General features: G+C 45.7%; 1 protein-coding gene across 9 annotated transcripts in view; it reads left to right on the forward strand.

Annotated features, from left to right (window-relative positions):
- Positions 1-21993, forward strand: part of ZMYND8 (zinc finger MYND-type containing 8) — a 127656-nt gene that overhangs the window by 61770 nt on the left and 43893 nt on the right. For all 9 annotated transcript variants that reach the window (XM_089513890.1, XM_089513888.1, XM_089513893.1 and 6 more), the window contains 3 exons: positions 2090-2238; positions 16902-17120; positions 18790-18903. In XM_089513890.1, the coding sequence (XP_089370016.1) occupies positions 2090-2238; positions 16902-17120; positions 18790-18903 (482 nt within the window). The remainder of the gene's footprint in view (positions 1-2089; positions 2239-16901; positions 17121-18789; positions 18904-21993) is intronic.

Consider the following 21993-nt stretch of genomic DNA (forward strand, 5'->3'; position numbering starts at 1 on the left):
TTCCTCATCATGTGTGAAGTTGGGGCAGAAAAATGAAATGCACAGATATAGGATGGGGGACACCTGGCTGAATGAAACTACATGTGAAAGAGATCTGGGAGTCCAAGTAGACCACAAGTTGAACATGAGTCAACAGTGCAATGCGGCAGCTAAAAAGGCCAATGCAATTTTAGGCTGCATCAATAAAAGTATAGTGTCTAGATCAGGAGAAGTTATAGTGCCACTGTATTCTGCTCTGGTCCGGCCGCACCTGGAATATTGTGTCCAGTTCTGGGCACCACAATTCAAAAAGGACATTGAGAAACTGGAACGTGTCCAAAGGAGGGTGACTAAAATGGTGAAGGGTCTGGAAACCATGCCCTATGAGCTGGGGATGTTTAGCCTGGAGAAGAGAAGGTTAAGAGGTGATATGATAGCCCTGTTTAAATATTTGAAAGGATGTCATATTGAGGAGGGAGCAAGCTTGTTTTCTGCTGCTCCAGAGAACAGGACCCGGAACAATGGATGCAAACTACAGGAAAAGAGATTCCACCTCAACATTAGGAAGAACTTCCTGACAGTAAGGGCTGTTCGACAGTGGAACACACTCCCTCAGAGTGTAGTGGAGTCTCCTTCCTTGGAGGTCTTTAAGCAGAGGCTAGATGGCCATCTGCTGGGGATGCTTTGATTTGGATTTCCTGCATGCCAGGGGGTTGGACTGGATGGCCCGTGTGGTCTCTTCCAACTCTATGATTCTATGAATCACTCCACCGTGTCTTAGTATTCAGTTTTCCTAAACTGTTGACCTTCAGCAGTTGTGACCAGAAGTGATATCTTAATTACATTTATAAATAAAATAATAAAAGTTTTATTTTTATACCGCCCTTCTTACAATCAGGGCGGTGTACAGCATAATAAACAGATACACAAAATACAATAAAATACATTAAAATCTACAATTAAAATACATTCTGGCCAGCTTGCCACTGCTGTCAGAGGGGGGGGGAGACTAACTAGGACTTATATCGGGGAATGCTGACTTGAACAGGAAGGTTTTTAGTTCCTTCCTGAACTGGGCCAGGGAGGTGGCCGAGCGGAGCTCTATGGGCAGCGTGTTCCAGAGGGTCGGGGCCATGATGGTAAACGTCCTCTTCGATGTAGAGGATAGTCTTGCCCCAGGGACCCTCAGTAGATGCTGCCCAGATGTTCTGAGTGTGCGGGGCGGATTGTATGGGGAGAGGCGGTCCTCAAGGTATCCTGGGCCCAAGCCATGTAGGGCTTTATAGGTTATAACCAACACCTTGTATTGCGCCCGGAAGTGAATAGGCAGCCAGTGCAGATCTTTAAGTACGGGTGTTATATGACTGGCCCTGGGCATGCCAGTGACCAGTCTGGCTGCCATGTTCTGTACCAATTGTAACTTCCGGGTATGGTACAAGGGTTGCCCCATGTAGAGCGCATTGCAGAAATCCAATCGAGAGGTTACCAGAGCATGTACCACCGTTTCAAGGTCCTTCTGGCCCAGGTAGGGACGCAGCTGGCGAATCAGCCGAAGCTGATAACAGGTGCTCCTGACCGTCGCATCCACCTGAGATGTAAGGTGGAGCGACGAGTCAAGAAGCACCCCCAGACTGCGTACCGAGTCCTTTACGGGAAGCGTGATCCCGTTCAGGACAGGTGGAACCACCGCCATCCCCGGGCCAGGAGAACCTATCACGAGCACCTCCGTTTTCTCTGGATTCAGACTGAGTCGGTTTTCCCTCATCCAGCCCATTACTGACTCCAGGCAGGCCACGAGAGGAGAGACGCCATATATAAGACAAATGATCACAACTTTGAGAACTTACTGTGTTCTTGTGTGCATTATTTATCTATTTGCAACAGTTTTGTTTGGACTGATTCCATGTGGTTGGCTGGTGACTGTTTTGTAGCTGATAAAATGGAGAACGCTTGTTAGCTTCCTGAATGCTAAAAGAAATCTTCATAGCATTATTTATCTTTATTACATTTTTATTGTTGATGTTCTATTCAGTAAAGTACTAAATAAATAGTAGTATAGCAATGGCTTGGTATTGATTGTTAATCCTATTATACCTTCTTTTTTTTAAAGATCCTGGCTCTGCTGAACGTACAGCACAAAAAAGGAAATTTCCGAGTCCTCCACATTCTTCCAATGGTCACTCACCAGAAGACTCATCAACCAGCCCTATTAAAAAGAAAAAGAAACCTGGCTTGTTGAATAGTAATAATAAAGAGCAGGTAATAGAAGTCGTGGATCTGATCAGATATTGTATGTGATGATTATTACCCATGGTGATTGGCCTTTGGTCTAAGATCTCAACTTATGGTGGTAGTTCCCCTCTGGCTATATGGAGATTATTGCTGCATTTTTAAAATTTTCTGTGGCAGCCATCATTTGTATATGAAACTAAGAAGTGAAGCCTGTAGGAGAGTGCTGTATTTGTAAGTAAACAGAATTCTGGTTAAATAGACACTTAATGTCAAAGGATGTTTAGTGTTTCTTTTATTTAAAAGATTTCCCTTCTCCAGGTAAATATTGGCAAGGTTTACTTAATCTCAGCACACACACAGAGGACATACAGTTCAAACAAACAAAAAACCTATGCAGGATCAGGCCAAAGGCTCTCAGCTGGGCCAGATCCTGCTTCCTGTATTGGCAAGCGAGAGGCTCCTTGGAAGATCCAAAGCAGCTGGATAATTCTCTCCCATTGTTCTTTCCCAGCAATTGGTATGCAGAGTCATACTCTGCATTCCCCATGGGATGTACTTTGAAACTAGGTGGACTTGGACCTCTCTCCTTCCTTGTGCACATTCTTACCAGGGACGCGGTCTCTTCTGCTAGGTCTTTACCATGGGGCTAGCTAAATAAATAAGCCACATCGGTAGAAACAACAGAGTCTCTTGCCTTTCGTGTTAATGTTCTTCAGGAGCTCTTGAGCTGGCTGCAGTGCTGAGCTGCTGTCATGATGGATGTATGACCAAGCTGAGGCTGCTGCAAGAACAGGATCTGATGATACTTCTCTTTTTTCCCATACACCCTCATTAATTGCTACTCGGTTGATATTTATAACAGTAAATAGTCATCGTCTTATTACACATGCCCAGTACTACCCCATAAGGCAATCTTTAGAGATGTTGCAGGCTGATTAGTTTTCATGAAGGTGAACTGAAGAGTGCTTAGAACAGTATGGCTGAATCCTGTTGGTTAATCAAGAAATGAATTAATAGTAAGTAATATTCTGTTAAATCAATTCTTGAATGATGAGTCAATACACAGTTAAATATAGTTAATTCAAAAGCTCTCCTCTGGTAGATTCTAGTAGAACTAACAATAGGATTTAGGCATGTATGTCCTAAGGAACATACAATGCTTTATGCTGAAGTGTAAAGTGCTACTCATTTTCACTTGGCATATGGTATTACCTAGAATGTATGAATATCTTCCTGGATGTAGGTCTAAGATGGAAAGACATGTCCATACTCTTGTTCCAATCACTAGTTTTGCATTTGAACTGCTGAACACAGATTGATGCAACCAGTGCATTACAGGAGCAGAAAATCATCAGTGTGAGGTGGGTGAAGTAGGCCTCTCTAAGCACAGAGTTCTGCACTCTATAAGCAGCTGGAGAAGAGGCTCTCTCATTTCCACCCAGAAGTTGGCAAGGCACATAAGTGAGCCTATCTGAAAGATGTTAACAGTCATATAGGGACATGTGGAAGCAGGGAGTCTTTTGAGTATAGTGGTCTTAACACTGATTAATGCATTAAAGGTAATGACTATTCTTCTTCGTGGTCTCTGCGAATCATACAAATGGGTTTTACTGCGCCTGCGCAGTGCTGCTCGGAAACTTCTGGAATCACTGGGCAAAGTAGACTTTGCAACTTATGGCAACTTTTTGGCGGTAACTCCGCCCACCCTTTATAAGGCCCCTGCCTTCCCGCTCTTTCCTCAGTTCCTTTTTTCCGCCGCGTTGGTGCTCTTGGAACTTCGCTTGCTCTTTGTTCTTGAATTACTGGACTTGACCTCGGACTGTTTTTGACCTTGCTGACCTCCCCTTTGATTTGACCATTCGGACCGCTTGACTTCGTCCCTCTCTAACTCCTCTGGACTTGTTTGCTGCTTTTTTGACTGCGTCTCGAGCCTTCTGACACTGTCGGATTTGGTCGCAATGTCTCCCCCGTTCAAAAAGTGCGATGTCTGTGGGGGCAAAGTCCCGGTTCAGGACCCGCATTCTTCGTGCTTGCTGTGCCTGGGAAAGGACCACGATGTGAAATCTTGTACCCTCTGCAGATCCATGACATCGCAGGCGAGGAAAAACCGTGAGTCCCGCTTAACCTCCGCGATCGCACAGGGCAAGGTTCGTGTTGAAGATTCCCGTCTATCGTCAGCCCCGTCGGTGTCTGCATCCGCCATGGCCTCCAAGGCTCGGGATAACCCAGCTAGTGCAGCCTCGGCTCCCCCAATAGTGCCCGGTCCATCACACGATGTGGCCCGTGACCCAGATAGGTCCAGAGCCACCGACAAGCCCTCAAAGCGCCCCCACAAGCCGTCGGGGACAGAGGGGTTGGCACCCATCGCTCCTGTCAAGGCGCCGTCCGTTGTCTCCACTGTATCCTCAAAGTCGAGGCATGAGACGGATCCATCGACTGCTTCAGGCTCGAAGCCATCCAAGGCGGCCAAGAAGGGTGCCAAGGAGTCGAAGTCGAAGGAGGCTGTTCCCGATACTGCCATCCTTGAGCAGGCCGGATCCACACCGAAGAAGGGTGACGGAGCCGCGGTGGCGATACCTTCGGGCTCTTCCACCGTCTCGGAGCTGGAGGTAAACCTGTTCTTCCCCCCCGGAAACACCGAGGGCCCCGAAGAGGAAGGCTAAGACACCGGATCCTTCCAAACCAGAAGACCAGGCCCCGGCGACCTCGAAGAGACCCAAGCCATCGGGGGACTCCTCGTCTTCCAAGGCTCCCAAGGATCCTGATCGTCCCTCACTTTCTAAGCGCCATCGCTCCCCAGACTGACAGAGCTCTAAGGCGGACAAGAGGAAGCGGTCCCCAAAACGGGTTGTCGAGCCCGAATTGACTCCGACTCCGTCGGGCCTCGCCACTCTGCCCTTTGAGGAGCCAGTTCAAACGCCCGCATCAGGACGAGACCGTTCTCCCACTCCAGTACCGAGCGAGCCTCTTCAAGTGCATTCTGATGATGATCCCGAAGAGGGTGACGACCCCAATGTCTTCTACGACTCGGAATCGGGCCGGTATTATATGTCTGTCACAAGGGACATGGCTTTCAGGAGGTTCAAGGATAGACAACACTCTCGGGCGGCCTGTGATCACCTGGGGAAGGCCGCATCGTCAAAGCCTCCCAGGTCGGTCCCAGCTGAATCGAGATCAGGGTTCTCAGAGCCTATAGCCCGGGTGGCGGCACCAGTTCGAACACCTGTCAAGGAAGCGGTCCTACCAAGCCACTCAGACCTAGAATCAGACACGGAGACGATCCTTTCCTCGGACAACCCCTCGGATGAGGACCTTTCACTGCATGACTCTCCGCAGAATATGCATCACCCCGAGCCGGCCTCTCCCACCGACGATCTCAGGACATTTAACGAACATGTTATCAAGATGTACAGGGCTCTGGACATCGAATTGCAATACCCTGAGGAAGCAGCTAAAGATCCGGTCAAGCGCCAGGTACATGGACGGGTCCCGACCCCTCCCTCCATCCCACTCCTTCCATCCTTGGAGTCTGTTCTTAAGAGGTCCTGGGACTCCCCGGCTTCTCTAACGGGAACTTCGAGGAAGATCGAATCCCTATACAGGGTCGCTCCAGCAAGCTGCCCTTGGCTCTCTACCCACCCGAGACAAAATTCAGCTATTGTTGAAGGGGCCCAGCTGAATGCAACTCATAAACCGGCCACCTCTCCTGTTGACCAAGAGGCCTGCAAGGTGGATGGCCTTGCGAAAAAGGCTTACTCGGCATCCTCCTTGGCGGTAAAGGCGATTAACTATACCGCCTGCATGGGGGCTTATGTCCAGGCTCTGATGGAGGATATTTCACCCCTGATCCCGGATGTTCCAGATGAAGCGCAGCGGAGGCTGGTCGAAATCCAGGGTGAAGCCCACTCCATCGGGGGTTGGCTCATCACAGCTTCCCGCAACGTAGCTGACTGTGCGGGTCGGGCGATGTCGGCTTCGCTGGCTCTTCGGCGCCATGCCTGGCTTCGTGGAACCGATTTGACCCCTGGAGTCAAGATTACCATCGAGGACATGCCGTTGGACGAGTCGGGGTTGTTCCATGCGGAGACCGACGACCGTCTCAACAGAAAGTTCAAACTCAGGGCGGCCGCCAAGAGACACGGTATGTCCTCCTCCTCAACTCCTCCGTTCCGGAGAAGACAGCGCCAGTGGCAGCCCCAAGGCCAGCAGTTCAGGCCCTTCCAACAGGAGCGACAGGTCCAACACCAGGGTTCTCAGCGCCCTAGGTATCCCTCTCATTCCTCTTCCTCCTCTGGTAGACGAGGTCCTCCAGCCCGGTATCGTAAGCCCCACTGGCAGGAGTCGGACCAGACCAAGAAAAGGTCGTGATGTGGTACTGCGTACTTCGTCACCCCATCCCCCTTCTTCTTGAACATCTTACGGCCCTTTCTTGACACCTGGGCCACTATAACATGTGACTCTTGGGCACTTACCATCGTCCGTAGGGGTTACGCCCTCGAGTTCAAGGAACTTCCCCCGACGGGGACCTTTATTTCCACCCCACCCTCAGACACCCTTCTCGATGAAGTATGCTCTCTACTGCACAAAGGGGCCATTTCCCCGCTACAGACTGCTAATTGGCCTCGAGCTTTTTTCTCCAGTAATTTTACGGTGCCTAAACCAGATGGGGGGATTAGGCCCATTTTGGACTTGAGAGACCTAAACCGTTTCCTCCACTACCGTCGTTTCCGTATGGTGACTCTAGCTTCCATATTGCCCCTTCTCCACCAGGACCTGTGGTTCACGATGGTCGACTTGACGGATGCCTACTTCCACATTGCAATTTGGGAGGCCCACAGAAGATTCCTCACCTTCGCCGTCGGCTCCGACGCCTACCACTACAACGTTCTGCTGTTTGGACTGGCGACGGCGCCGAGAGTATTCACCAAGTGTCTGGCACCGGTGTTGGCCTATGTTCACCAAAGAGGCTACAGGGTATTCCCGTACCTGGACAATTGGCTTCTAGCAGCCTCCTCGCGAGAAAGGCTCCTTCAGGCCATCGACTTCACAATCACACTCCTCCGATCTCTTGGACTGGTGGTCAATCTGGAAAAGTCTCGCCTCAACCCTTCCAAGCAGGTCCGGTTCATTGGCGCCGTGTTAGACTCCAACACTTGCACCGCGTTCCTCCCTCAGGACCGTTTTCAGTCACTCAGATCGGCTCTGTGTCCCCTCCTAAGCTACAGGAGGGTCAGAGCCAGAGACGCCCAGGTGGCTCTGGGCCATATGGCCTCCACAACCTTCCTGACACCGTGGGCAAGGCTTCGTCTACGACCGCTACAGAGATGGTTCCTCTCGGTCTTCGATCCGATGACGGACTCGCCACGCAAGTGGCTTACCATCCCAAGACCCGTTGCGTCCTCCCTCAAGTGGTGGCTCAACCCCCCAAACGTCTGTGCCGGCTTACCTTTCTCCCCGCCGCAGCCGCAGCTGACTCTAATGACCGATGCATCCCTGGATGGCTGGGGAGCTCACCTGCTCGAGTTCAATGCCCTCGAGATGCTGGCTGTAGAAATGGCCCTGAGGGCATTCGAGTCAGTGTTGACCGGCCAGGTGGTACTCCTCAGAACGGACAACACGACGGTCCTGTTCTACATAAACAAGCAAGGAGGCACCAAGTCAGTGACACTGCTGGACATCTCGATGCAGATATGGGACTGGTGCATCCCAAGACGAATCCATCTCCAGCCGATTCACCTCCCGGGAGAGGACAACGACCTGGCAGGTGGACTCAGCAGAGCCTTGTCGGTCTCGCACGAGTGGAGGCTTCACCCGGAGGCGATCAGAGAGATATTCAGCCGATGGGGAACCCCCCGAATCGACCTTTTCGCGACCGAGGCCAACGCTCACTGTTCCAATTCTGTTCCAGGACGCGCTGCACACGATCCCTAGGAGACGCGCTCGGTTTCAGATGGACCGGGGACAATGCTTTACGGCTTCCTTCCATTCCCGCTGATTGTCCGAGTGGTATCCAAGATGACTTCAGACCGGTCGGACGCGATCCTCATCACCCCGTGGTGGCCCAGACAGCCGTGGTTCCCATCTCTACTGGACCTGTTAGAGAGTACGTTTCTTCGGATCGAGTTTCGCCCAGACCTCCTCACGATCCGGAATGGCCGGGTCTGTCATCCGGACATGGAGAACCTACCCTTGGTGGCGTGGAGGCTCTGTCCCTAGCTACATTGCCGGACTCTGTGCGGACGGTGATCCTTGCTGCCCACAAACCGTCCACCCAAAGATCTTATGCCTCAAAGTGGAAGAGGTTTTGCCGGTTCCTGTCCGATAGGAATATTGGCCGGGACCGGATCTCTACCCCAGTGGTGTTGCAATTCCTTATGGCACTGTTGGAGGAGGGACTCAGCCTCACCTCCATCAAGTGCTATCTTTCTGCCATTCTCAGTTTCAGTTTGGGGACAAACCTTCTTTTTTCAGGGACCCCTTGGTTAAGGCTTTCTTGAAGGGGTGTGGCAATCTCTACCCCCCCGGTTTCGGTACCGACCCCGGCTTGGAGATTGGACTCGGTACTGACGGCCTTACAAGCCAAGCCCTTTGAACCCATGGCCACAACTGACTTGAGACTGTTGACATGGAAGACTGCCTTCCTTGTGGTCATCACGTCGGCCCGCCATGTGGGCGAACTTTGTGCCTTACGGAGAGACCAACCCTTTTTGAGATTCCATAAGGACAAGGTAGTTCTCCGTACCGATATCACCTTCTTGCCTAAGGTGGTGTCGGCCTTTTATATGTGTCAGGACATTGTGCTGCCTACCCTGGCCTCGAACCCGACTACGGAGGTCGAACGGACTTTACACACCTTGGACGTTAGGAGGGCCTTGGCCTTCTACTTGGACAGAACTGCGGGTTCGAGCCATTCCGAGAGACTGTTCCAGTGTTACTCAGAACCGAAAAAGGGACTGCCCGTTTCGGTGCAGAGGTTTTCTAAATGGGTGGCTGGTACCATCCACCTCTGCTATGAACTGCTGGGCAGGCCTCTCCCTACCAGGGTACGGTCGCATGCAACTAGGGCGGTAGCAGCATCCTCCGCTTTTTTGACTGGGGTACCTCTGGAGGATGTCTGCAAAGCTGCTGTCTGGTCCCAGCCAATGACCTTTATCAAACATTACAGACTGGACACCAGGGCCAGACAGGATGCAGCTTTTGGTAGAGCAGTATTGGTTTCTGGGTTGCATTGAAATTTGTATTACTAATGCCACAGTGGGTTGGTGGTTGTGTTATACCCAGGAAATGTTGCTGTCATTTGATGTTATGAAATTTACACTAGACCCAAGGGTCTCAGTTCATGTTTTCATGTTCTTCTTGCTTCATAGGAGTTGCAGCTCCTAATGTAATGCTGTCAAATGATTGACAAAAGACTGATAGTTATTGTGGTTTCAAATATTTATTGTTGAAAATAAACCACTTCGATTAGCCTTATCTGGTTTCAGAACACTCCCTCTGCCGCTTACCTAACCTTGTCAGTCTAACCCATTTGTATGATTCGCAGAGACCACGAAGAAGAAGGACAGGTTGCTTATCTGTAACGGTATTTCTTTGAGTGGTCATCTGCGAATACATACAAATCCCGCCTATCCTCCCCTCAGTGTCCTGCTCTTGATTGGCTCATTCTTCGCTTACGCAGCGGAAAAAGTTGGAACTGAGGAAAGAGTGGGAAGGCAGGGGCCTTATAAAGGGTGGGCGGAGTTACCGCCAAAAAGTTGCCATAAGTTGCAAAGTCTACTTTGCCCAGTGATTCCAGAAGTTTCCGAGCAGCACTGCACAGGCGCAGTAAAACCCATTTGTATGTATTCGCAGATGACCACTCGAAGAAATACCGTTACAGGTAAGCAACCTGTCCATCCCACTGTGACTAGGCAATTTAGAAGGATAAAGTGGTATCAAAAGCTACTTCAAAGTCCAATAGAACAATCAGGGATGCACTCCCCTGTTTTATATACACTATAAATATCTAACAGGTTGACCAAGGCCGTTCCTATTCCATGCTTGGCCCTGAAACCAGAATAAAAACTGGGTAGATAATCTGCCTCCTCCAGGATATTCTGGAGATGAGAAGTCACCAAATGTTGAAGTTCCTTGATAAGGAATGAAATACATGATTAATATTTAATATAGCTTATAAGTGCATGTAAGTGATTCTGGACTAAGAATGCAGGTATGTGAATATAAAGAAATATATTTTGAGGTTAACAAATTGCAGCTAGAATGTCACTACATCAATTGAAGCCCCTGTTTCCAACACATAGAAAGACACAGAGAACAAGTCTGGCATTCATGATTTAGGTACAGCGCGCCTGCGTCATACGCGGGCGCGCTTTACGCAGACTTGAGCTTATGCGCTCAAGCCGCGGGGAGCATGCAGGGCGGAAGGGGCGGCGCGTCCCATTCAATTGAATGGGCACATGCACCCGCGCGCTGCCGTGCCACCACACCGTCATGCACAAGCCCCATTGTTTCCACTGGGGCTTGAGCATAGGTGGAATTCACCTTACGCGGAGGGGTCCGGAACGGATCCCCCGCGTAAGGAGAGGGCCGACTGTATAACATGTTTACTTCAGGACATTTAAGGTTGTCATCCTCAATAAACATTCGGTACATTTAAGGTTGTCATCCTCAATAAACATACCTTTTTGCTGTGGGCATGAGATCCCAGGAATATTGCTACCTTGGACACAATTATATTTCATTCCAGCATAAAATTGTATCTACATTTGCTTATTTAACAGTCGTATAGGTGTTTACATAGTGATTAATTTAGACTTGAAACAGTAACAGTTGAACTTCAGATTCCCCAGAGCCAGTTTGAATTTACTTCTGCTTTTGATTGAATAAATTAGGTTAGAGATTGAAGCGAGATAACCAGTTATTCAACACATTCTTGTGTGCAAAGGGATCTTGTAGCACCTTTGAGGCTAACTGTATGGAAGAAGTTGTAGCATAAGCTTTCATATACTTGGTCTACTTCCTCAGGGGTGTGTGTGTGTAAAGTTGAAAACAAGTAAAATTTCTGATTTCTGTACTGTTCAGCTTTCTCTTTTGAAATTAGGAGGGTCAAGTCTCAAGCATGGTTATATGTTTTGCTGGAAGTGTTCCTTGGAAGCTCAAGAAATGTGAATGATTCTCAAGCTGTATGTATAGTCTGTGCTAGAGAACTGTATCTAATTGGAGTAGCGAGGTCACTTTAGTTTGAAGACATTTTTGCATGTGTCCTCTACTTTTGTTTATTTTGTCATTTGTGCTGATGTCTTAGACACATTGCTGTTCTTTGAAACACATTTTTGTACTTGCTCTACTGTTTTGTGAACAAACTCATATTGTAGAAAATGATGACTTGTCTTAGTTGGACAGTAGATGAAAATTCCTCAAACATTTAAACTGGATCATAGGATTCTTTTAACATTGTCATAGTTCATTCTTAAACAGCCCATCCCTATAAACATGTATATTTTCATAAAATATGTTTTATTTAGCTAAAAGGAAAATTAATTACTTTAAAAATGGTTGGAAGATATTTTAGATATGTATTATTTGCTCTCTATCTTAATTTTAATTTTCCAGAGAAATTGCCCAGGAATTTTGTTAGTCAACAAAAACAAAAAAGAGTCTTGTTCTTAAAGACTAACAAGCTTTATCTGGCATAAGCTTTTTGTGGATACTAACTTGCTTAGTTTGTGGAGTGTATCTCCATTTGGGAGACATTTACATGCATGTTGTGATAGAATTTGTTGAGGAAGAATGGACATACCAGAGGTACCAAAAATTATAATCTTATGGAAGAACAATGATTTTGCTTTTGGAATTCAGTTGTGGGACACCATGGTATGAGATACAAAAATGATCGGGGGAGAGAGGTGTGACCAATGGATCATGTGTTGCTTAATTTTGCTTTATACATGTATATTATTAGAACCATTCACCTAGCAGAAGCTATGGCGGCACATCGATATGAAGTGTTCATTTATCTCTGTTGTATTTTCACCAACCCTCTCTCTACACAGTTTCTCTGATCTCAGCTTGTTAACAACTGTTACTTTTCTGCTATTTCTTGAATGTACTAAAGTTACTTTGTTTAAAAATAACTAACTAGGACTTACACAGACTGCAACTTGACAGAATGGTGCTTAGAAAGATTCTGTCATAAGACAAAATGCTTTTCTAAAGCTAGAGAAGAAAAGGAAATGTTCGTGAGCGGGGCACACAGTAGTGAATCCTTTTGTTACCTGGTGCAAATTAAATGAGCTAATATGTTTCAGTCAAACCATTTCTTTTAGTATCCTGTTAAGTAGCTGGGCATCTGTTTCATCCAGAGCTTGAGCCAGAGATTCAAACCACCTCAGACTCAGGCTCTTGGTCCAAAGTAGCCTGAAGTAAAGTAGGTGTAGTCTGAAGCTTCAGGTCTTCTTTGGTTTTTCAGTTTGTAAACTCAGTTTGATACATTTTCTTTAAGATGTTTGTTGAAAAATGCCAGTCAAAGGGAGAGGAGGGAAAGTTGGTTTGTTACTTAACTATACTTCATGTTTTCCCAGGGTTCTCCAATCACAATACTTTTGGAAGGAACACTAGTGATATTAAATATTGTTAACTTTGCATATTGACTCTTTAAGACTGCACTCCTCTGTAAACTTAAGTTGTTTTGCCATCAGTGGTTGCTATGTCTGAGTAGGCATGCCTAGAACTGCACTGTTGTGAACAGGGACACTTTAAGAGTTAATGGTTGTATTTATTTATGCAACTGAAACCTTTCCTTATCCCAGTTGAAACCCAGTTCTTTCCTAAAATCAGAATCCTTGAATCTTTTTTAAAATTACTCTTGTTGCTGATTATGTTAGCCTTTTGAGTATAATCTTGTTGTTACATACAGTATAGATCAGTCACCTTCTAGTCAACTCTACCCCATTCTGTTTCTAATAGTAGTAGTATTTAATTTGTATGTTGTTCACATATTTGAATACATATTTGAATTGCTCTCTCTCTCTGCCTATGTGGCATGTGGTTGTAACCTTACTCTTTATTCACCCATCATGTGATGCAAATCTGCTGACCGTATCCTGTTCATCCTGTTCGCATCCTATGAACCTCCTATCCTATGAACCTTTTGCACATTTAAGGATTAATTTTTGTTTCAGGGAGTCATGGTACTCATGTAGGCTTTTTCATGATGTAGAACCCAAAATATATGACTAATGATGAGATGTTAGAGGAGGTACACATGTGTACAGGCACTTCACTGTACACTTTCTTATTTAGTACAGTATGTTACTCCATCAGAAATGTAGCAGCAGCTTGGCAAAGCATATGTTGCATTGAAGGCAGTTTTTGAGGTGGATGGAACCACAGACAGTTATGCTGTTGTATTCATCTCCATCCCATCCCCATCACTTCATACTGTTTTTATTTACTGTAAGTCCCTAACACATTCATTGCAGAGGAGGTAAGACATTCTTTTAGAAAATGCATAGGAAAAAAACCCTTAGAAGACCACTTTGAATTTGTCTGAAATATGACAGGTGCCTGCCCCTCAAAGGAGATGTTATATCTGCACCTTGCATCCACTTTTGGCAAAATATGAACAAGTTACAGTTGATTTCTTCCATTATATTCAATGAAGAGACATCCAAAGCTTTGGAAGAAAAAGTGAGGGTGTGTTTTGGATCCATTCCAAAATGTGATGCCTATTTGTAGAGTTGTTAGCTGAAAGTGGTTCCTGTCCAAACGAACTTCTGAACTGCATCTTTTTTCCCTGTAAAATCCTACTAATAAATAAGGTCTTGCTTATTATTTCAGGCCTTTAGCCAGGCGGCATGTTAATAAAATAAAATAAAACTAGGAGTGCGTGCTCGTCACGCACTAAACGGCGGCGGCCCTTCCATATGGCTGCCGCCGTGAGGACGTCACGGCCGCGCCGCCTCTAGACGGGGCAGCGCGGACGTGACATCCTCAATCCGTGGCAGGGCGCCTAGGGCGCCCTTTCCGCGGACCAGGAAGGAGCTCCGTTTCGGAGCTCCTTCCTGGTCCGTGGCGCCGCTTTGCTTCGCTGGGCGCAGCCTTCAGATGGCTGCGCCCAGCGAAGCAAGGGAGAAAGGGGCCAAGCGGCCCCTTTCTCCCCCTCCCTGCTGCTGCGGGGTGTCCTTGGGGCTTGAAGCCCCAGGGACACCCCTTTTCAGGCTGTGGGGAAACGGCGTTTTGCTGCTTCCCCGCAGCCTGAAAAGTGGCGGATCGGGGCCTCAGCGGCTGCCGGTGTAACCGCTAAAGCCCCGATACTCCGGGGAAAGGGGCGGGTCCAGACCGCCCCAAATGGGCGGTCTATAACCCGCCAAAGTTGTCAAGTCGTGTCCGACCATAGGGGGCGGTGCTCATCTCCATTACTAAGACAAAGAGCCAGCATTGTCAAGGACTACTCTGTGATCATGTGGCCAACATGATTGCACAGAATGCTGTTTACCTTCCCACCAAAGTGGTACCTATTTATCTACTTGCATTTGCCTGCTTTCGAACTGATAGGTTGGCAGAAGCTGGGACTAGTGATAGGAGCTCACGCAGCACCTGGGCCTGAAAATGCCAACCTGCTGATCTTGCAATCAACAGAGTCAGCATCTTAACCATTTGAGCCATCACATCCCTTATTTATACAGTGGTACCCCGGGATACGAATTCACCGCGTTACGAAATTTCCGGGATACGAAAAAGTTACATTGGAAAAAACTGTTCCGGGTTACAAACGATTTTTCGGGTTACGAAATTAATTTCGGCACGAAATTCAAATCGGAAGCCGCGGCTAGCGGCTTTCCAGCGCCTTTTCGGGTTGCGAAATGTATCGGGTTACGAACGGCGCCGCGGAACGAATTAAATTCGTAACCCGAGGTAGCACTGTATATTAAATTATACTGTTATTTCACCAAGATACTTGCAAGATTTTCTGTAATGTTCTTTCAATAGATGTTCTATAATGTTCTTTCAAGAAATGTTAATAATTTTTCAGTGTCTGTGATAACTGGGTAGCCCCCAATGGTAGATGAGTTGAAATACAGAAAATTGCTAACATATGCCAGGGCAAATCACAGCTTCACTTGTGTAAATATAAATAGATATAAATACCTAAATAAATAAAATAAAGGCTGATGTTTGGTGCAGCCCTTACACAAACCTACACACAAACTCTGATACACACAGTGGAGCAAGAGACAGAAACACAACCTGTTCAAAAGTACTCAAAGCATGTGTTGAATCTCTTCTGTGATAAAGATTTATGCATTCCCCTTGGAAATAGACACTATTACTCAAATATTGCAGAGGTGGGTTTATATAAATTACAAGAGCACAGCCATGGCTTGGAAATTAGGGGATTGAGCTGCAGCCCTGATCCAGACCATTCAAACACATGCATACCTATGTGTACATATGCACATACAGCAACTGATATTTTCATTTGGAGGGAAACTTCTTCTGCTTTAATTGTTTGTTTGATGGCCTACCTTTCTTCTAATATGGAAACCAGAACAAGTGACAGTATTGATTAAAACAAAATACAGCTTTAACCAGTTGTAATTAGTAAACAAGAACTGATTTATCTCATTCAAAATAGCACTAAGATTTAAAATTATTAAAAGCATTTAAAACGTAAAAGTGATGATAGAATACCCCCCCCCCCCCAATTTGAATATACTTCAGAATAATGGTTTTTGCCTTCTTGGCCGGATGGGGCCAGCCACCCTTCTCCTGGGAGCAAGATCCACTGATGGGGGCAAGCTACTGAGAAAGGTCTCTGACATCTTTACCAAACAAGGGAAAAGAGCTTCTTTTGTACATCTCAAAACTTAAATTAATATAGGAGATCTATAATTTGCAGCTAATGGGAATTTTCATACCAGTGTAATAATTAGGGAGCCCTGGTGGTGCCGTGGTTAAATGCTGGTGCTGCAGCCACTCACTCACAGTTACAAGGTTGTGAGTTTGATTCCAGCCAGGGGCTCCAGGGTCGACCCTGCCTGGCATCCTTCAGCAGTTGCTAAAGTGAGTACCCAGCTTGTTGGGAGCAGTTAGCTTACATGTTGTAAATCACTTAGAGACTGCTTAGTTCAGTATGAAGTGGTATAGAAATGTAGCTGCTATTGCTATTGCTAAAAATCAACCATAACTGGGGAGGAGAGAAGTCCAATCTGCACTTTATCCACCTGCTGCTTTTGGCGGGGGGGGGGGGAGGGGGGAGAAGGGATAGGTCTTAGCATTACTACTGCATAATTGATGTCACAAGTAGCTTGATTCTAATTAAGGGCTTCAAAACATCTGTGGTGGGGAAACTGCATGTGCCTTAGGATCAACAGGCTTTTTTCTCCAGTGTGCCAGGAACTGTCACCATATTTTTACGCATTTTTAATACCTATATCATTTTCCCTGGAAACTTGCAAACTGACATTGGTCCACGAATTAGCATTTTAAATAGCACTGCCTTGGGAGACATATATTTAACTCTGTTTTTGAATGTTCATCATTTGTTGAATTAGCTTATGGAATTGCATAAATGGAGATAGGTTCTATGAGATGTTTGGAGGGGGGCTGGTTGGTCATGTTTGATTATTATTATTTGAAAATACAAATTTGTTTTGAAACCAAACCTGTCTCTCTTGCCTACATTTCAGTCAGAACTAAGACATGGTCCGTTTTACTATATGAAGCAGCCACTCACCACAGACCCTGTTGATGTTGTACCGCAGGATGGACGGAATGATTTCTATTGCTGGGTTTGTCATCGGGAAGGCCAAGTCCTCTGCTGTGAACTCTGCCCTCGGGTTTATCACGCTAAATGTCTGAAACTGACAGCGGAGCCAGAGGGGGATTGGTTTTGCCCAGAATGTGAGGTTAGTTTGATATGAGGTACATATTTGTCTCATTGCTACTAGTTTTCTACCTCTCCAGACATGTTCTCTTCCCATATGGTTTGACTGCTGCTTCTTGGAAGCAGGGAAGGGGCTCTGCAAAGAATAGTTGAAAATTAGGATACTGCCTGTATGCCCAATGTTGTGTTATTATTTTATGGTTTCATAAGTTGTTTCACCTTTTCTCATCTGCATCCTTTGTTGATTTTGTCATGCACCATGCGGAATGGGCAGGAGCAAAAAATGGTGGAGAGGGAGTTCCACACACAGCTTCATTTACATACCGCTTTATACTGAACTAACAGTGTCTAAACGGTTTACAAAGTGTAAGCTAATTGCCCCAACAATCTGGGTACTCATTTTAGCGACCTCAGAAGGATGTTGAGCTTGAGTTGAGCTTGAGCCCTTTCTCTGGTATTGAACTTGCAGCCTTATGGTTTGTGAGTGAGTGGCTGCAGTACAGGCATTTAACCACTGCACCACCAGGACTTTTATGGAGTGCATCCCTGTGGCAAAAGCAGCTTCCCCATGGCATCTTTTTCACACCATTTCTAAAAATTAGAATACTTAATAAGCTGGGCCAGTTTTGTGATTTTCTCTATTTTTCCTCCCATGTTGGAAAGGGTTGGGTCTCCTCATCTCTTTTACGTAAGTATTTTCTGGACTTCACAGGGAATGAATTCCCCAGACCATTAACAGAGTAAGGGTGAACATGATTTTGTCAATGTCGGGATAAGATTAATAGTATAGCGCGCGCGCCATACGCAGCCTTGCCATATGCAGATTTGAGGTTACACAGATGGCAAACCCTAATATGGCGTATGGGGTGTGCACCGCGCCGCACTGCACGGGGATGCACCCCATTCAAATGAATGGGGCTTCATGATATGCGGGATTTGCCTTATGCGGGGGGTGGGTGGGTCCAGAACGGATCCCCGCGTAAAGCAAGGGTGCTCTGTATAAAGAACAAAAAAGTGAAAGTGCCTGCTTTCATTGTAGGCATGGCTGTAATACTGGCCTAACACACAATATTTCAGACATCCCAGTATTTAAAAAAAATTACACTCACACATGTTTTAGAGTTAGCACAATTGTAGCTATGTAATTTCAGTTTCACCGCTTAGAAAATTTACAGTGGCTTTGATAAGTCAGCCCTTACTCAGAGTGAAATTGTCACTCAGCACAATCTCCTTTATGACACCAAAGCCCTTCCCAATGGTCTGTTTTTCACAACCTTTCTTTGTTTTCTGGACTAAGAATGGAGAAAGCTACACTCTTTGGACACGATGGGGGAAAATAAGCAAGCTTTCATCGAAAGCCTGGTTTCATCAAATTTCACAATTTAATAAAAGGATAGGGGCTCAGATGGACAGAAAGTGCCAGAAAAAACATCCACATTCTTGATTAAGTGTTGTACCACAGGAGTAATACAATAAATCTCCCATCCTGTATTTTAAAATGCCGTTTGAGAATCTAGTGCACTTACGTAAGCACAGAACAGCTGCAATACCCATTGAACCACTTAACCAAAAATTAATTTCAGTATTTCTGTTTGCATGTAACAGTAATGTGCATGCCTCGTGATAAAACAATAATCTTCAATTACTTGGTTCCACACTTTAATTTTCAGCATTTTTCTCTTTGTTTTTAGAAAATTACTGTAGCCGAATGCATAGAAACACAGAGTAAAGCCATGACAATGCTCACTATTGAACAGCTATCCTACTTGCTCAAGTTTGCACTACAGAAAATGAAACAACCAGGGGTAAGAATAATATATGTTGACACTTGCCTCCATTATATACTGTATGTTTTGGTGATAAATAATTAAGTTTATATGTTTCTGACAATATTTAAAGCACCATAGTATTATCATATTTGATGCCAGAGATAGGCAGACTCAGGTTTATCTAATTTCACACCCTCCCTACAAAAATCCCAAGACTTAATAATAATAATATAATAAAGATTTATTTCTAGCCCACCCAATCACAAAGAATCCAGGCGGGTTACAACAATAAAATACATCAAGTTACAATAGAGTTATTAAAAAAAAAAATCAAACCCTAGACCTACCCCCCCCATTCCCAGTACTAAAGCAGAATTAAATAGTATAAAAACATTAAAACATTAAAGACATTAAAGACATAAAAAAATAGGCAGAAACATAGGCGGGGAAGAATAGACAGATGAGGGGACAAATATCTCTATATCTGGGGAGGGTAACTGTTGGAAAGGCCTGCTGGAAGAGATCTGTCTTAAGTACTTTCTTAAAAGCTGTCAGAGTGGAAATATGATGGATCTCCTCCGGCAGGTCATTCCATAGTTTTGGAGCAGTAATAGAAAAGGCCCTCTGGGAGACTGATGTTAGCCTAGATTTTTTTGGCTGTACGTAGTAGATTTCTTCCAGAGGACCTTAGTGCGCGGGATGGAATATAGGGAAGAAGGCGTTCTCTCAAGTATTCTGGGCCCAAGCCATGTAGGGCTTTAAAGGTAATCACCAACACCTTGTACTTTGCCCAGAAGCTAATAGGCAGCCAGTACAGAGACTTCAAGACCGGTGTTATATGGTAATTCCTAGAAGTTCTATTTTGTACTAACCGAAGTTTCCGAACTTGGCACAAGGGTAGCCCCAAGTAGAGTGCATTACAGAAGTCCAATCAAGAGGTTACCAGTGCAGGTACTACTGTTTCCAGGTCCCTCGGCTCCAAGAAGGGGCGCAGTTGGCATATCAGACGAAGCTGATAGCAGGCACTCCTGACTGTTGCATCTACCTGAGCTGTCAGTTGGAGCGACAAGTCAAGGAGCACCCCCAGACTGCGAACAGAATCCTTTAGGGGAAGTGTGACCCCATCCAGAACTGGCTGACATAACTCTATTCTTGGATTCGGGGTTCCTATAGCAAGTACCTCCATTTTACCTGGATTCAGCTTGAGTCGGTTTTCCCTCATCCAGTCCATTACTGCCCCAAGACAGGCATTCAGAGGAGAGATGCCATCCTTAGTCACTGCTTCAGTCAGAGACATAGAGAAGTATATTTGGGTGTCATCAGCGTACTGATAACACCCCGCCCCATGTCTCCAGTTGATCTCACCCAGCGGCTTCATGTAAATGTTAAACAGCATTGGGGACAGAATTGTGCCTTGAGCGATGCCCGATTTGAGCTCCCTCTTGGCCGAACAACTGTCCCCAAGCGACACTATCTGGAACCTGCCCGAGAGGTAGGACTGGAACCACTGCAATGCAGTGCCTCCAATACCCAACTCTCTCATGCATTCCAGAAGGATACTGTGGTCAATCAGCTAGAGTCATATGAATATGTACAATTAAAATTAAAAATCAAATGGCCTTTCTCAAGCTGAACTGAAGTCACAGCCCTTTTGCTGTGTCCACTTCTCATTATCCTAATCTTTCCTAATTTAAAATGCTTAATTATATTCTAATGTTAAGAAACTGGGAAACAGAAACCCTTTGTGAACTCCTGTAAACCCTACCTTTAAAATCTACTGTTAGGTCTTGATCTTATGCCACCCCTAACATATACAATGTATACCTCAACAATATTGGTTCCAAATCTCTCTCTGGCTTTTCTTCGCGAACAAATGTTCAGGAAGGACTCATCCCAAATAATCAGTCAGTAAGAAGGTTAGTGGTACCCAAGAGGAAAAGACTTGACTGACATAATTGGGGGCATACTTATCGCATTTGCACAAAATTAGGAGGAATAGCTAACACTCTAGAGGACAGGATCAAAATTCAAAATGACCTGAATAGACTAGAAAGCTGGGCCAAAGCTAGCAAAATTAACTTCAACAGGGATAAAAGTAAGGTACTGCACTTAGGGTGGAAAAATAAAATGCACAGATATAGGATGGGATACATGCAATTTTATGCCTTGGGAGCTACTCCCATCATCTGGATTATGATGCCAGGATGGGAGACACCTGGCTGAACGAGACTACATGTGAAAGGGATCTAGGGAGTCCAAGTAGACCACAAGTTGAACATGGGTCAGCAGTGTGATGCGGCAGCTAAAAAGGCCAATGCAATATTAGGCTGTATCAATAAAAGTATAGTGTCTAGATCAAGGGAAGTAACAGTGCCACTCTATTCATAGAATCATAGAATCATAGAGTTGGAAGAGACCACAAGGGCCATCCAGTCCAACCCCCTTCCATGCAGGAACTCTCAATCAAAGCATCCCTGACAGATGGCCATTCAGCCTCTGCTTAAAGACCTCCAAAGAAGGAGATTCCACCACACTCTGAGGGAGTGTGTTCCACTGGCGAACAGCCCTTACTGTCAGGAGGTTCCTCCTAATGTTGAGGTGGAATCTCTTTTCCTGCAGTTTGCATCCATTGTTCCGTGTCCTAGTCTGGAGCAGCAGAAAACAAGCTTGCTCCCTGTTTGACAGTGGAGCACACGCCCTCAGAGTATAGTGGAGTCTCCTTCCCTGGAAGTCTTTAAACAGAGGCTAGATGGCTATCTGTCGGGTATGCTTTGACTGGAAGTTCCTGCATGGCAGGAGTTGGACTGGATGTCCCTTGTGGTCTCTTTCAACTCTATGATTCTATGAAGGGAACTTATCATTCAAACTGGGGATGAATTGCCATCTTTACTTTCACCAGAAATGTTTGTTTCCAAGACTTTTGACGATAGTTAAAATTCCAGAGCTAAACTAACATTGGATTTAGGCAATGATTTTAAAATAAAATATTTCTTTATTTTAGATTGTGTATATGCATTGCCAATAGCAGGTCCATTTTAAAGGAGGTATTCTGCTTTAGTTTTTCTAACAGGTTAAAGACCTAAATCTCATTGCTAATTCCAACTAGTCCATTGTGTCAGTGGGAAT

This window comes from Sceloporus occidentalis, unplaced genomic scaffold, assembly GCF_023333645.1.
Source record: "Sceloporus occidentalis isolate IW3139 unplaced genomic scaffold, rSceOcc1.0.p SCAF_3, whole genome shotgun sequence".
Lineage (NCBI taxonomy): Eukaryota > Metazoa > Chordata > Lepidosauria > Squamata > Phrynosomatidae > Sceloporus > Sceloporus occidentalis.